Source organism: Pseudophryne corroboree (assembly GCF_028390025.1).
Source record: "Pseudophryne corroboree isolate aPseCor3 chromosome 11 unlocalized genomic scaffold, aPseCor3.hap2 SUPER_11_unloc_5, whole genome shotgun sequence".
Classification (NCBI taxonomy): Eukaryota; Metazoa; Chordata; class Amphibia; order Anura; family Myobatrachidae; genus Pseudophryne; species Pseudophryne corroboree.
Window position 1 is genome coordinate 724,853 of NW_026967481.1, and position 13,616 is coordinate 738,468.

A 13,616-nucleotide genomic window follows, 5' to 3' on the forward strand; every position below is an offset into this window, starting at 1 on the left:
GCTGTGCAGCTGGGTCCTGTAACACACAGGGGCAGGAACATGCTATATGGAGCTGTGCAGCTGGGTCCTGTAACACACAGGGGCAGGAACACGCTATATGGAGCTGTGCAGCTGGGTCCTGTATCACACAGGGGCAGGAACATGCTATATGGAGCTGTGCAGCTGGGTCCTGTATCACACAGGGGCAGGAACATGCTATATGGAGCTGTGCAGCTGGGATCCTGTATCACACAGGGGCAGGAACATGCTATATGGAGCTGTGCAGCTGGGTCCTGTATCACACAAGGGTGGGAACACGCTATATGGAGCTGTGCAGCTGGGTCCTATATCACACAAGGGCGGGAACACGCTATATGGAGCTGTGCAGCTGGGTCCTGTAACACACAGGGGCAGGAACACGCTATATGGAGCTGTGCAGCTGGGTCCTGTAACACACAGGGGCAGGAACATGCTATATGGAGCTGTGCAGCTGGGGTCCTGTATCACACAGGGGCAGGAACACGCTATATGGAGCTGTGCAGCTGGGTCCTATATCACACAAGGGCGGGAACACGCTATATGGAGCTGTGCAGCTGGGTCCTGTAACACACAGGGGCAGGAACACGCTATATGGAGCTGTGCAGCTGGGTCCTGTAACACACAGGGGCAGGAACATGCTATATGGAGCTGTGCAGCTGGGGTCCTGTATCACACAGGGGCAGGAACACGCTATATGGAGCAGTGCAGCTGGGTCCTGTATCACACAGGGGCAGGAACATGCTATATGGAGCTGTGCAGCTGGGTCCTGTATCACACAGGGGCAGGAACATGCTATATGGAGCTGTGCAGCTGGGATCCTGTATCACACAGGGGCAGGAACATGCTATATGGAGCTGTGCAGCTGGGTCCTGTATCACACAAGGGTGGGAACACGCTATATGGAGCTGTGCAGCTGGGTCCTATATCACACAAGGGTGGGAACACGCTATATGGAGCTGTGCAGCTGGGGTCCTGTATCACACAAGGGTGGGAACACGCTATATGGAGCTGTGCAGCTGGAGTCCTGTATCAGACAGGGGCAGGAACACGCTATATGGAGCTGTGCAGCTGGGTCCTGTATCACACAAGGGTGGGAACACACTATATGGAGCTGTGCAGCTGGGTCCTATATCACACAAGGGTGGGAACACGCTATATGGAGCTGTGCAGCTGGGTCCTGTAACACACAGGGGCAGGAACACGCTATATGGAGCTGTGCAGCTGGGTCCTGTAACACACAGGGGCAGGAACACGCTATATGGAGCTGTGCAGCTGGGTCCTGTAACACACAGGGGCAGGAGCATGCTATATGGAGCTGTGCAGCTGGGGTCCTGTATCACACAGGGGCAGGAACATGCTATATGGAGCTGTGCAGCTGGGGTCCTGTATAACACAGGGGCAGGAACACGCTATATGGAGCTGTGCAGCTGGGGTCCTGTATCACACAGGGGCAGGAACACGCTATATGGAGCTGTGCAGCTGGGGTCCTGTATCACACAGGGGCAGGAACATGCTATATGGAGCTGTGCAGCTGGGGTCCTGTATAACACAGGGGCAGGAACACGCTATATGGAGCTGTGCAGCTGGGGTCCTGTATCACACAGGGGTGGGAACACGCTATATGGAGCTGTGCAGCTGGGGTCCTGTATCACACAGGGGTGGGAACACGCTATATGGAGCTGTGCAGCTGGGGTCCTGTTTCACACAGGGGCAGGAACACGCTATATGGAGCTGTGCAGCTGGGGTCCTGTATAACACAGGGGCAGGAACACGCTATATGGAGCTGTGTAGCTGGGGTCCTGTATAACACAGGGGCAGGAACATGCTATATGGAGCTGTGCAGCTGGGTCCTGTATCACACAGGGGCAGGAACATGCTATATGGAGCTGTGCAGCTGGGGTCCTGTATAACACAGGGGCAGGAACACGCTATATGGAGCTGTGCAGCTGGGGTCCTGTATAACACAGGGGCAGGAACATGCTATATGGAGCTGTGCAGCTGGGTCCTGTATCACACAGGGGCAGGAACATGCTATATGGAGCTGTGCAGCTGGGGTCCTGTATAACACAGGGGCAGGAACACGCTATATGGAGCTGTGCAGCTGGGGTCCTGTATCACACAGGGGTGGGAACACGCTATATGGAGCTGTGCAGCTGGGGTCCTGTTTCACACAGGGGCAGGAACACGCTATATGGAGCTGTGCAGCTGGGGTCCTGTTTCACACAGGGGCAGGAACACGCTATATGGAGCTGTGCAGCTGGGTCCTGTGTAACACAGGGGCAGGAACATGCTATATGGAGCTGTGCAGCTGGGGTCCTGTATAACACAGGGGCAGGAACACGCTATATGGAGCTGTGCAGCTGGGGTCCTGTATAACACAGGGGCAGGAACATGCTATATGGAGCTGTGCAGCTGGGTCCTGTATCACACAGGGGCAGGAACATGCTATATGGAGCTGTGCAGCTTGGGTCCTGTATAACACAGGGGCAGGAACACGCTATATGGAGCTGTGCAGCTGGGATCCTGTATCACACAGGGGCAGGAACACGCTATATGGAGCTGTGCAGCTGGGTCCTGTATCACACAGGGGCAGGAACACGCTATATGGAGCTGTGCAGCTGGGGTCCTGTATCACACAAGGGCGGGAACACGCTATATGGAGCTGTGCAGCTGGGTCCTGTATCACACAGGGGCAGGAACACGCTATATGGAGCTGTGCAGCTGGGTCCTGTATCACACAGGGGCAGGAACACGCTATATGGAGCTGTGCAGCTGGGTCCTGTATCACACAAGGGTGGGAACACGCTATATGGAGCTGTGCAGCTGGAGTCCTGTATCAGACAGGGGCAGGAACACGCTATATGGAGCTGTGCAGCTGGGTCCTGTATCACACAAGGGTGGGAACACGCTATATGGAGCTGTGCAGCTGGGTCCTATATCACACAAGGGTGGGAACACGCTATATGGAGCTGTGCAGCTGGGTCCTGTATCACACAGGGGCAGGAACACGCTATATGGAGCTGTGCAGCTGGGTCCTGTAACACACAGGGGCAGGAACATGCTATATGGAGCTGTGCAGCTGGGTCCTGTAACACACAGGGGCAGGAACACGCTATATGGAGCTGTGCAGCTGGGTCCTGTAACACACAGGGGCAGGAACATGCTATATGGAGCTGTGCAGCAAAGTCCTGTAACACACAGGGGCAGGAACACGCTATATGGAGCTGTGCAGCTGGGTCCTGTATCACACAGGGGCAGGAACACGCTATATGGAGCTGTGCAGCTGGGTCCTGTATCACACAAGGGTGGGAACACGCTATATGGAGCTGTGCAGCTGGGTCCTATATCACACAAGGGTGGGAACACGCTATATGGAGCTGTGCAGCTGGGTCCTGTATCACACAGGGGAAGGAACACGCTATATGGAGCTGTGCAGCTGGGTCCTGTAACACACAGGGGCAGGAACATGCTATATGGAGCTGTGCAGCTGGGTCCTGTATCACACAAGGGTGGGAACACGCTATATGGAGCTGTGCAGCTGGGGTCCTGTATAACACAGGGGCAGGAACATGCTATATGGAGCTGTGCAGCTGGGTCCTGTATCACACAGGGGCAGGAACATGCTATATGGAGCTGTGCAGCTGGGGTCCTGTATAACACAGGGGCAGGAACACGCTATATGGAGCTGTGCAGCTGGGGTCCTGTATAACACAGGGGCAGGAACATGCTATATGGAGCTGTGCAGCTGGGTCCTGTATCACACAGGGGCAGGAACATGCTATATGGAGCTGTGCAGCTGGGGTCCTGTATAACACAGGGGCAGGAACACGCTATATGGAGCTGTGCAGCTGGGGTCCTGTATCACACAGGGGTGGGAACACGCTATATGGAGCTGTGCAGCTGGGGTCCTGTTTCACACAGGGGCAGGAACACGCTATATGGAGCTGTGCAGCTGGGTCCTGTGTAACACAGGGGCAGGAACATGCTATATGGAGCTGTGCAGCTGGGGTCCTGTATAACACAGGGGCAGGAACACGCTATATGGAGCTGTGCAGCTGGGGTCCTGTATAACACAGGGGCAGGAACATGCTATATGGAGCTGTGCAGCTGGGTCCTGTATCACACAGGGGCAGGAACATGCTATATGGAGCTGTGCAGCTTGGGTCCTGTATAACACAGGGGCAGGAACACGCTATATGGAGCTGTGCAGCTGGGATCCTGTATCACACAGGGGCAGGAACACGCTATATGGAGCTGTGCAGCTGGGTCCTGTATCACACAGGGGCAGGAACACGCTATATGGAGCTGTGCAGCTGGGGTCCTGTATCACACAAGGGTGGGAACACGCTATATGGAGCTGTGCAGCTGGGTCCTGTATCACACAGGGGCAGGAACACGCTATATGGAGCTGTGCAGCTGGGTCCTGTATCACACAGGGGCAGGAACACGCTATATGGAGCTGTGCAGCTGGGTCCTGTATCACACAAGGGTGGGAACACGCTATATGGAGCTGTGCAGCTGGAGTCCTGTATCAGACAGGGGCAGGAACACGCTATATGGAGCTGTGCAGCTGGGTCCTGTATCACACAAGGGTGGGAACACGCTATATGGAGCTGTGCAGCTGGGTCCTATATCACACAAGGGTGGGAACACGCTATATGGAGCTGTGCAGCTGGGTCCTGTATCACACAGGGGCAGGAACACGCTATATGGAGCTGTGCAGCTGGGTCCTGTAACACACAGGGGCAGGAACATGCTATATGGAGCTGTGCAGCTGGGTCCTGTAACACACAGGGGCAGGAACACGCTATATGGAGCTGTGCAGCTGGGTCCTGTAACACTCAGGGGCAGGAACATGCTATATGGAGCTGTGCAGCAAAGTCCTGTAACACACAGGGGCAGGAACACGCTATATGGAGCTGTGCAGCTGGGTCCTGTATCACACAGGGGCAGGAACACGCTATATGGAGCTGTGCAGCTGGGTCCTGTATCACACAAGGGTGGGAACACGCTATATGGAGCTGTGCAGCTGGGTCCTATATCACACAAGGGTGGGAACACGCTATATGGAGCTGTGCAGCTGGGTCCTGTATCACACAGGGGAAGGAACACGCTATATGGAGCTGTGCAGCTGGGTCCTGTAACACACAGGGGCAGGAACATGCTATATGGAGCTGTGCAGCTGGGTCCTGTAACACACAGGGGCAGGAACACGCTATATGGAGCTGTGCAGCTGGGTCCTGTATCACACAGGGGCAGGAACATGCTATATGGAGCTGTGCAGCTGGGTCCTGTATCACACAGGGGCAGGAACATGCTATATGGAGCTGTGCAGCTGGGATCCTGTATCACACAGGGGCAGGAACATGCTATATGGAGCTGTGCAGCTGGGTCCTGTATCACACAAGGGTGGGAACACGCTATATGGAGCTGTGCAGCTGGGTCCTATATCACACAAGGGTGGGAACACGCTATATGGAGCTGTGCAGCTGGGTCCTGTATCACACAGGGGCAGGAACACGCTATATGGAGCTGTGCAGCTGGGTCCTGTAACACACAGGGGCAGGAACACGCTATATGGAGCTGTGCAGCTGGGTCCTGTATCACACAGGGGCAGGAACATGCTATATGGAGCTGTGCAGCTGGGATCCTGTATCACACAGGGGCAGGAACACGCTATATGGAGCTGTGCAGCTGGGATCCTGTAACACAGAGGGGCAGGAACACGCTATATGGAGCTGTGCAGCTGGGTCCTGTATCACACAGGGGCAGGAACATGCTATATGGAGCTGTGCAGCTGGGGTCCTGTATCACACAGGGGCAGGAATACGCTATATGGAGCTGTGCAGCTGGGGTCCTGTATCACACATGATAAGGGAGAGGCACAGTCAGGCAGATGCACTAGTGAAGAAGGGGGAGGCACAGTCAAGGGCACGCTAGTGCACAAGGGGAAGTTATAGTCAGACACACCCTAGTGCACAAGGGGAAGTCAAAGTCAGGCGCACGCTAGTGCACAAGGGGAAGTTAGAGCCAGGCGCACAATTTGTGCTCAAGGGGAAGTTAGAGCCAGGTGCACACTAATGTCCAAGGGGAAGTCAGAGTCAGGCGCACACTAGTGCACAAGGGGAAGTCAGAGTCAGACGCACTCTACTGCATTAGGGGAAGTCAGAGTCAGACGCACTCTACTGCATTAGGGGAAGTCAGAGTCAGGCGCACACTAGTGCACAAGGGGAAGTCAGAGTCAGGCGCACATTAGTGCATAAAGGGTTAGATATGTTACAATATTTTTACAGTTTTCCTCTATTTTCTGCTGGTGGAACTTACGCATCACAGACGTCCTTCAAGACCGCTGCTAGGGGTTTACTCTGAAAGAAAAGATGACAATATTATGAGTGTGCGCTGCTGTACATTGTGTATTACATAGAGGAGACATTTGCCTTCATTTTTTATGCCTACAGTATAAACCCGTTTCTTTATATATTGGATTTTATGTAAATCCGTAATATAATTCAACCAAACACAGAATACACAACAAAGTGACCCCCTGGCGCTAATACAATGACTCAGAAGGTGTATATGTCATATAAATTTTCAAAGAAATCTTTAAAAAAGGATCCACATGCAACTCACTGTAGAATGGGACCTTCTATTGCCCCTTCAAACTAAACTAAAAGAAAAATACAGACAGCGCTAGCAGATTCCTTATTAAGAATATTTCATTTTTTATTTTTTATCAACTTTTATATAAAAAAATATATAGTAAAAAGAATTTCCTTTTCTTACCCCTACTACACTTTTTTTTTAAGATATTCATATCTAAAAAACATGGCAATATTATACATAAAACAACAATAGTAACACACACAGCTTTGTGCTCCTACTCTGTGGAGTAATTCAGCTAGATACAATTAGCTCACACTATTAAACTGCAGTGTTACAAAAGTGTCCAAATCTCCGTTCAGATACTTAATTGCTCTGTCAGCTCAAAGCCCAAACAGGTGATAATTTGTTAGCATTCCATAGCAGAGCAGTTGTACCAAAGTCTCTTACTCAGAGTGCGGACTAATATTCAAATATCTATATTGCTTGAAACACACTAAACCTTGCTTCCAGACTAATTATATTGAAATGCACAGTCTTAATGATTTTTCTCTCCCTTTGAGAGTATCGATAATTTAATGCAGAGCAGCAATCATCTAGTTGTTAATTATCTGATTCAGTATGCAGAGATATAGATGTCTTTCTCAAAGCAGCAAGATTATTCATGAATCTCAGCAGTATAATTTAAACATGGCCATGTTCTATGGATATTATTACCACAGTCCCTCCTGGGTTCCGTTACTGTATACTCCCGGCTCTGGTGCTCAGATACCTTTCATATTAGCCTTATCAGGAGAACTTCAACATTTTATCCCAGCGTAATGAGGCAGACTCGTGGCGTGCTGATTTACTGGTAAATAGGATCAAATGAGACGCGTTTCTCCCACTATAGACATTCGGCAGCTTCCTCAGTCAAGTATCAGGGTGAAAGCATATCAATATTTTGTTTGGAAAAGTTGAAACTCAATATTGTATTTCTAATGAGCAATAATACATTGTAAAAATGTTTACCAATTCTTTTTTATTTGAATTGTTTTTAGCAATAAAAAGAAGTGTTTTAAAAAAAATGGTGTTTTTGTAAGGTCATCCTCTCTTTATTAGTAATCAGATATAATTATATCAAATCATACTTTAATAAGTGCACTCCACAGAGATACTTTTTTGATAGATATATATATATATATATATATATATATATACACTGTATATATATATTTATTTCAGATAAGTACTTAATCAACCTATTTCCAGTCAGGAGAGGATAGTGTCTAAGGGGCAGATGTATTAAGCCTGGAGAAGTGATAGAGCAGTGATAAGTGGAAGGTGATAACGCACCAGCCACTCAACTCCAATATGTAAATTGACAGCAGCTGATTGGTTGGTGCCTTATCACCTTCCACTTATCACTGCTTTATCACTTCTCCAGGCTTAATACATCTGCCCCTCAGTTATCAGAGGGTAACCTGTCACTTGCTCTCTGAGAGTTTCGGCAATGTTTAGTGCAATAGGAGGAAAGGAGACATAGATATTGTTGCCCTTATTTATCAATGAGTGATACATTTCACTGTGAGTTATTTACTGCACCAGCCAACCAGCTCCTAACTGTCATTTTTCAAACACAGCCTGTGACATGGTAGTTAGGAGCTGGTTGGCTGGTGCAATTTATCACTCACAGTGAAATGTATCACTCATTGATAAATAACGGCATTTGACTCTTAAATGCATTAAAGGAGAGCTTGATAGTCAGCAGCTGCTTATCTGCTGTGTAAAAGGGAACGACAGCTCTCCCAGTGACCTTCAGTGCTGTGAGAAAATCTTTACCTTTTTACCTCAAAGCAGGAGCCCTAAGGAGAGCGAGAAGCTCAGCAATGAGACCTAGGGCCCTTTGTTATAGAGTCAGCCTACCCCTGCAAACCAAACATATGTAAAATACAGCAGGCGGAGCTTGCCTGTCGCCCCAGCATTTACAGCACTGAGCAGGGCAGCATCAGAGGCGGGACACTGCAGAGAAGGAGGCGGATTATTCTCCTCAGCACCAGCAGTTACAGCACTGAGCAGGAAAGCATCAGAGGCGGGACGGGGCAGAGAAGGAGGCGGATTATTCTCCTCAGCACCAGCATGTACAGCACTGAGCAGGGCAGCATCAGAGGCGGGACGGTGCAGAGAAGGAGGCGGATTATTTTCCTCAGCACCAGCAGTTACAGCACTGAGCAGGGCAGCATCAGAGGCAGGACAGGACAGAGAAGGACGCAGATTATTCTCCTCAGCACCAGCAGTTACAGCACTGAGCAGGGCAGCATCAGAGGCGGGACACTGCAGAGAAGGAGGCGGATTATTCTCCTCAGCACCAGCAGTTACAGCACTGAGCAGGGCAGCATCAGAGGCGGGACGGGGCAGAGAAGGAGGTGGATTATTCTCCTCAGCACCAGCATGTACAGCACTGAGCAGGGCAGCATCAGAGGCGGGACGGGGCAGAGAAGGAGGCGGAATATTCTCCTCAGCACCAGCAGTTACAGCACTGACAAGGGCAGCATCAGAGGCAGGACGGAGCAGAGAAGGAGGCGGATTATTCTCCTCAGCACCAGCAGTTACAGCACTGAGCAGGGCAGCATCAGAGGCGGGACGGGGCAGAGAAGGAGGCGGATAATTCTCTGTAGCACCAGCAGTTACAGCACTGAGCAGGGCAGCATCAGAGGCGGGACACTGCAGAGAAGGAGGCGGATTATTCTCCTCAGCACCAGCAGTTACAGCACTGAGCAGGGCAGCATCAGAGGCGGGACGGGGCAGAGAAGGAGGCGGATAATTCTCTGTAGCACCAGCAGTTACAGCACTGAGCAGGGCAGCATCAGAGGCGGGACACTGCAGAGAAGGAGGCGGATTATTCTCCTCAGCACCAGCAGTTACAGCACTGACCAGGGCAGCATCAGAGGCGGGACGGGGCAGAGAAGGAGGTGGATTATTCTCCTCAGCACCAGCAGTTACAGCACTGAGCAGGGCAGCATCAGAGGTGGGACGGGGCAGAGAAGAAGGAGGATTATTCTCCTCAGCACCAGCAGTTACAGCACTGAGCAGGGCAGCATCAGAGACGGGACGTAGCAGAGGAGGAGGCGGATTATTCTCCTCAGCACCAGCAGTTACAGCACTGAGCAGGGCAGCATCAGAGGCGGGACCGGGCAGAGAAGGAGGAGGGTTATTCTCCTCAGCACCAGCAGTTACAGCACTGAGCAGGGCAGCATCAGAGGCGGGACGGGGCAGAGAAGGAGGCGGATTATTCTCCTCAGCACCAGCATGTACAGCACTGAGCAGGGCAGCATCAGAGGCGGGACGGGGCAGAGAAGGAGGCGGATTATTCTCCTCAGCACCAGCATGTACAGCACTGATCAGGGCAGCATCAGAGGCGGGACGGGGCAGAGAAGGAGGCGGATTATTCTCCTCAGCACCAGCAGTTACAGCACTGAGCAGGGCAGCATCAGAGGCGGGACGGGACAGAGAAGGACGCAGATTATTCTCCTCAGCACCAGCAGTTACAGCACTGAGCAGGGCAGCATCAGAGGCGGGACACTGCAGAGAAGGAGGCGGATTATTCTCCTCAGCACCAGCAGTTACAGCACTGACCAGGGCAGCATCAGAGGCGGGACGGGGCAGAGAAGGAGGTGGATTATTCTCCTCAGCACCAGCATGTACAGCACTGAGCAGGGCAGCATCAGAGGCGGGACGGGGCAGAGAAGGAGGCGGAATATTCTCCTCAGCACCAGCAGTTACAGCACTGACCAGGGCAGATCAGAGGCAGGACGGGGCAGAGAAGGAGGCAGATAATTCTCTGTAGCACCAGCAGTTACAGCACTGAGCAGGGCAGCATCAGAGGCGGGACCGGGCAGAGAAGGAGGAGGATTATTCTCCTCAGCACCAGCAGTTACAGCACTGAGCAGGGCAGCATCAGAGGCGGGACGGGACAGAGAAGGACGCAGATTATTCTCCTCAGCACCAGCAGTTACAGCACTGAGCAGGGCAGCATCAGAGGCGGGACACTGCAGAGAAGGAGGCGGATTATTCTCCTCAGCACCAGCAGTTACAGCACTGAGCAGGGCAGCATCAGAGGTGGTACGGGGCAGAGAAGAAGGAGGATTATTCTCCTCAGCACCAGCAGTTACAGCACTGAGCAGGGCAGCATCAGAGGCGGGACGGGTCAGAGAAGGAGGCGGATTATTTTCCTCAGCACCAGCAGTTACAGCACTGAGCAGGGCAGCATCAGAGGCGGGACGGGGCAGAGAAGGAGGCGGATTATTTTCCGCAGCACCAGCATGTACAGCACTGAGCAGGGCAGCGGATTATTCTCCTCAGCACCAGCATGTACAGCACTGAGCAGGGCAGCATCAGAGGCGGGACGGGGCAGAGAAGGAGGTGGATTATTCTCCTCAGCACCAGCATGTACAGCACTGAGCAGGGCAGCATCAGAGGCAGGACGGGGCAGAGAAGGAGGCGGATTATTCTCCTCAGCACCAGCATGTACAGCACTGAGCAGGGCAGCATCAGAGGCGTGACGGGGCAGAGAAGGAGGCAGATTATTCTCCTCAGCACCAGCATGTACAGCACTGATCAGGGCAGCATCAGAGGTGGGACGGGGCAGAGAAGGAGGAGGATTATTCTCCTCAGCACCAGCATGTACAGCACTGAGCAGGGCAGCATCAGAGGTGGGACGGGGCAGAGAAGGAGGAGGATTATTCTCCTCAGCACCAGCATGTACAGCACTGAGCAGGGCAGCAGATTATTCTCCTCAGCACCAGCATGTACAGCACTGAGCAGGGCAGCATCAGAGGCGGGACGGGGCAGAGAAGGAGGTGGATTATTCTCCTCAGCACCAGCATGTACAGCACTGAGCAGGGCAGCATCAGAGGCAGGACGGGGCAGAGAAGGAGGCGGATTATTCTCCTCAGCACCAGCATGTACAGCACTGAGCAGGGCAGCATCAGAGGCGTGACGGGGCAGAGAAGGAGGCAGATTATTCTCCTCAGCACCAGCATGTACAGCACTGATCAGGGCAGCATCAGAGGTGGGACGGGGCAGAGAAGGAGGTGGATTATTCTCCTCAGCACCAGCATGTACAGCACTGAGCAGGGCAGCATCAGAGGCAGGACGGGGCAGAGAAGGAGGAGGATTATTCTCCTCACCACCAGCATGTACAGCACTGATCAGGGCAGCATCAGAGGTGGGACGGGGCAGAGAAGGAGGTGGATTATTCTCCTCAGCACCAGCATGTACAGCACTGAGCAGGGCAGCATCAGAGGCGTGACGGGGCAGAGAAGGAGGCAGATTATTCTCCTCAGCACCAGCATGTACAGCACTGATCAGGGCAGCATCAGAGGTGGGACGGGGCAGAGAAGGAGGCGGATTATTCTCCTCAGCACCAGCATGTACAGCACTGAGCAGGGCAGCATCAGAGGCAGGACGGGGCAGAGAAGGAGGAGGATTATTCTCCTCAGCACCAGCATGTACAGCACTGATCAGGGCAGCATCAGAGGTGGGACGGGGCAGAGAAGGAGGTGGATTATTCTCCTCAGCACCAGCATGTACAGCACTGAGCAGGGCAGCATCAGAGGCGTGACGGGGCAGAGAAGGAGGCAGATTATTCTCCTCAGCACCAGCATGTACAGCACTGATCAGGGCAGCATCAGAGGTGGGACGGGGCAGAGAAGGAGCCGGATTATTCTCCTCAGCACCAGCATGTACAGCACTGAGCAGGGCAGCATCAGAGGCGTGACGGGGCAGAGAAGGAGGCAGATTATTCTCCTCAGCACCAGCATGTACAGCACTGATCAGGGCAGCATCAGAGGTGGGACGGGGCAGAGAAGGAGGCGGATTATTCTCCTCAGCACCAGCATGTACAGCACTGAGCAGGGCAGCATCAGAGGCGGGACGGGACAGAGAAGGAGGCGGATTATTCTCCTCAGCACCAGCATGTACAGCACTGAGCAGGGCAGCATCAGAGGCAGGACGGGGCAGAGAAGGAGGCGGATTATTCTCCTCAGCACCAGCATGTACAGCACTGAGCAGGGCAGCATCAGAGGCGTGACGGGGCAGAGAAGGAGGCAGATTATTCTCCTCAGCACCAGCATGTACAGCACTGATCAGGGCAGCATCAGAGGTGGGACGGGGCAGAAAAGGAGGTGGATTATTCTCCTCAGCACCAGCATGTACAGCACTGAGCAGGGCAGCATCTGAGGCGTGACGGGGCAGAGAAGGAGTCAGATTATTCTCCTCAGCACCAGCATGTACAGCACTGATCAGGGCAGCATCAGAGGCGTGACGGGGCAGAGAAGGAGGCGGATTATTCTCCTCAGCACCAGCATGTACAGCACTGAGCAGGGCAGCATCAGAGGCGTGACGGGGCAGAGAAGGAGGCGGATTATTCTCCTCAGCACCAGCATGTACAGCACTGAGCAGGGCAGCATCAGAGGCAGGACGGGGCAGAGAAGGAGGAGGATTATTCTCCTCAGCACCAGCATGTACAGCACTGATCAGGGCAGCATCAGAGGTGGGACGGGGCAGAGAAGGAGGTGGATTATTCTCCTCAGCACCAGCATGTACAGCACTGAGCAGGGCAGCATCAGAGGCGTGACGGGGCAGAGAAGGAGGCAGATTATTCTCCTCAGCACCAGCATGTACAGCACTGATCAGGGCAGCATCAGAGGCGGGACGGGACAGAGAAGGAGGCGGATTATTCTCCTCAGCACCAGCAGTTACAGCACTGAGCAGGGCAGCATCAGAGGCGGGACGTAGCAGAGGAGGAGGCGGATTATTCTCCTCAGCACCAGCATGTACAGCACTGAGCAGGGCAGCATCAGAGGCAGGACGGGGCAGAGAAGGAGGAGGATTATTCTCCTCAGCACCAGCATGTTCAGCACTGATCAGGGCAGCATCAGAGGTGGGACGGGGCAGAGAAGGAGGTGGATTATTCTCCTCAGCACCAGCATGTACAGCACTGAGCAGGGCAGCATCAG

The 13,616-nt window shown here is 53.1% G+C and overlaps 1 protein-coding gene across 1 annotated transcript in view; it reads right to left on the reverse strand.

Annotated features, from left to right (window-relative positions):
* Positions 1 to 13,616, reverse strand: part of ELMO3 (engulfment and cell motility 3) — a 431,301-nt gene that overhangs the window by 379,953 nt on the left and 37,732 nt on the right. Inside the window, exon 3 of the mRNA XM_063948699.1 lies at positions 6,343 to 6,383. Coding sequence (XP_063804769.1) covers positions 6,343 to 6,383 — 41 coding nt within the window. The remainder of the gene's footprint in view (positions 1 to 6,342; positions 6,384 to 13,616) is intronic.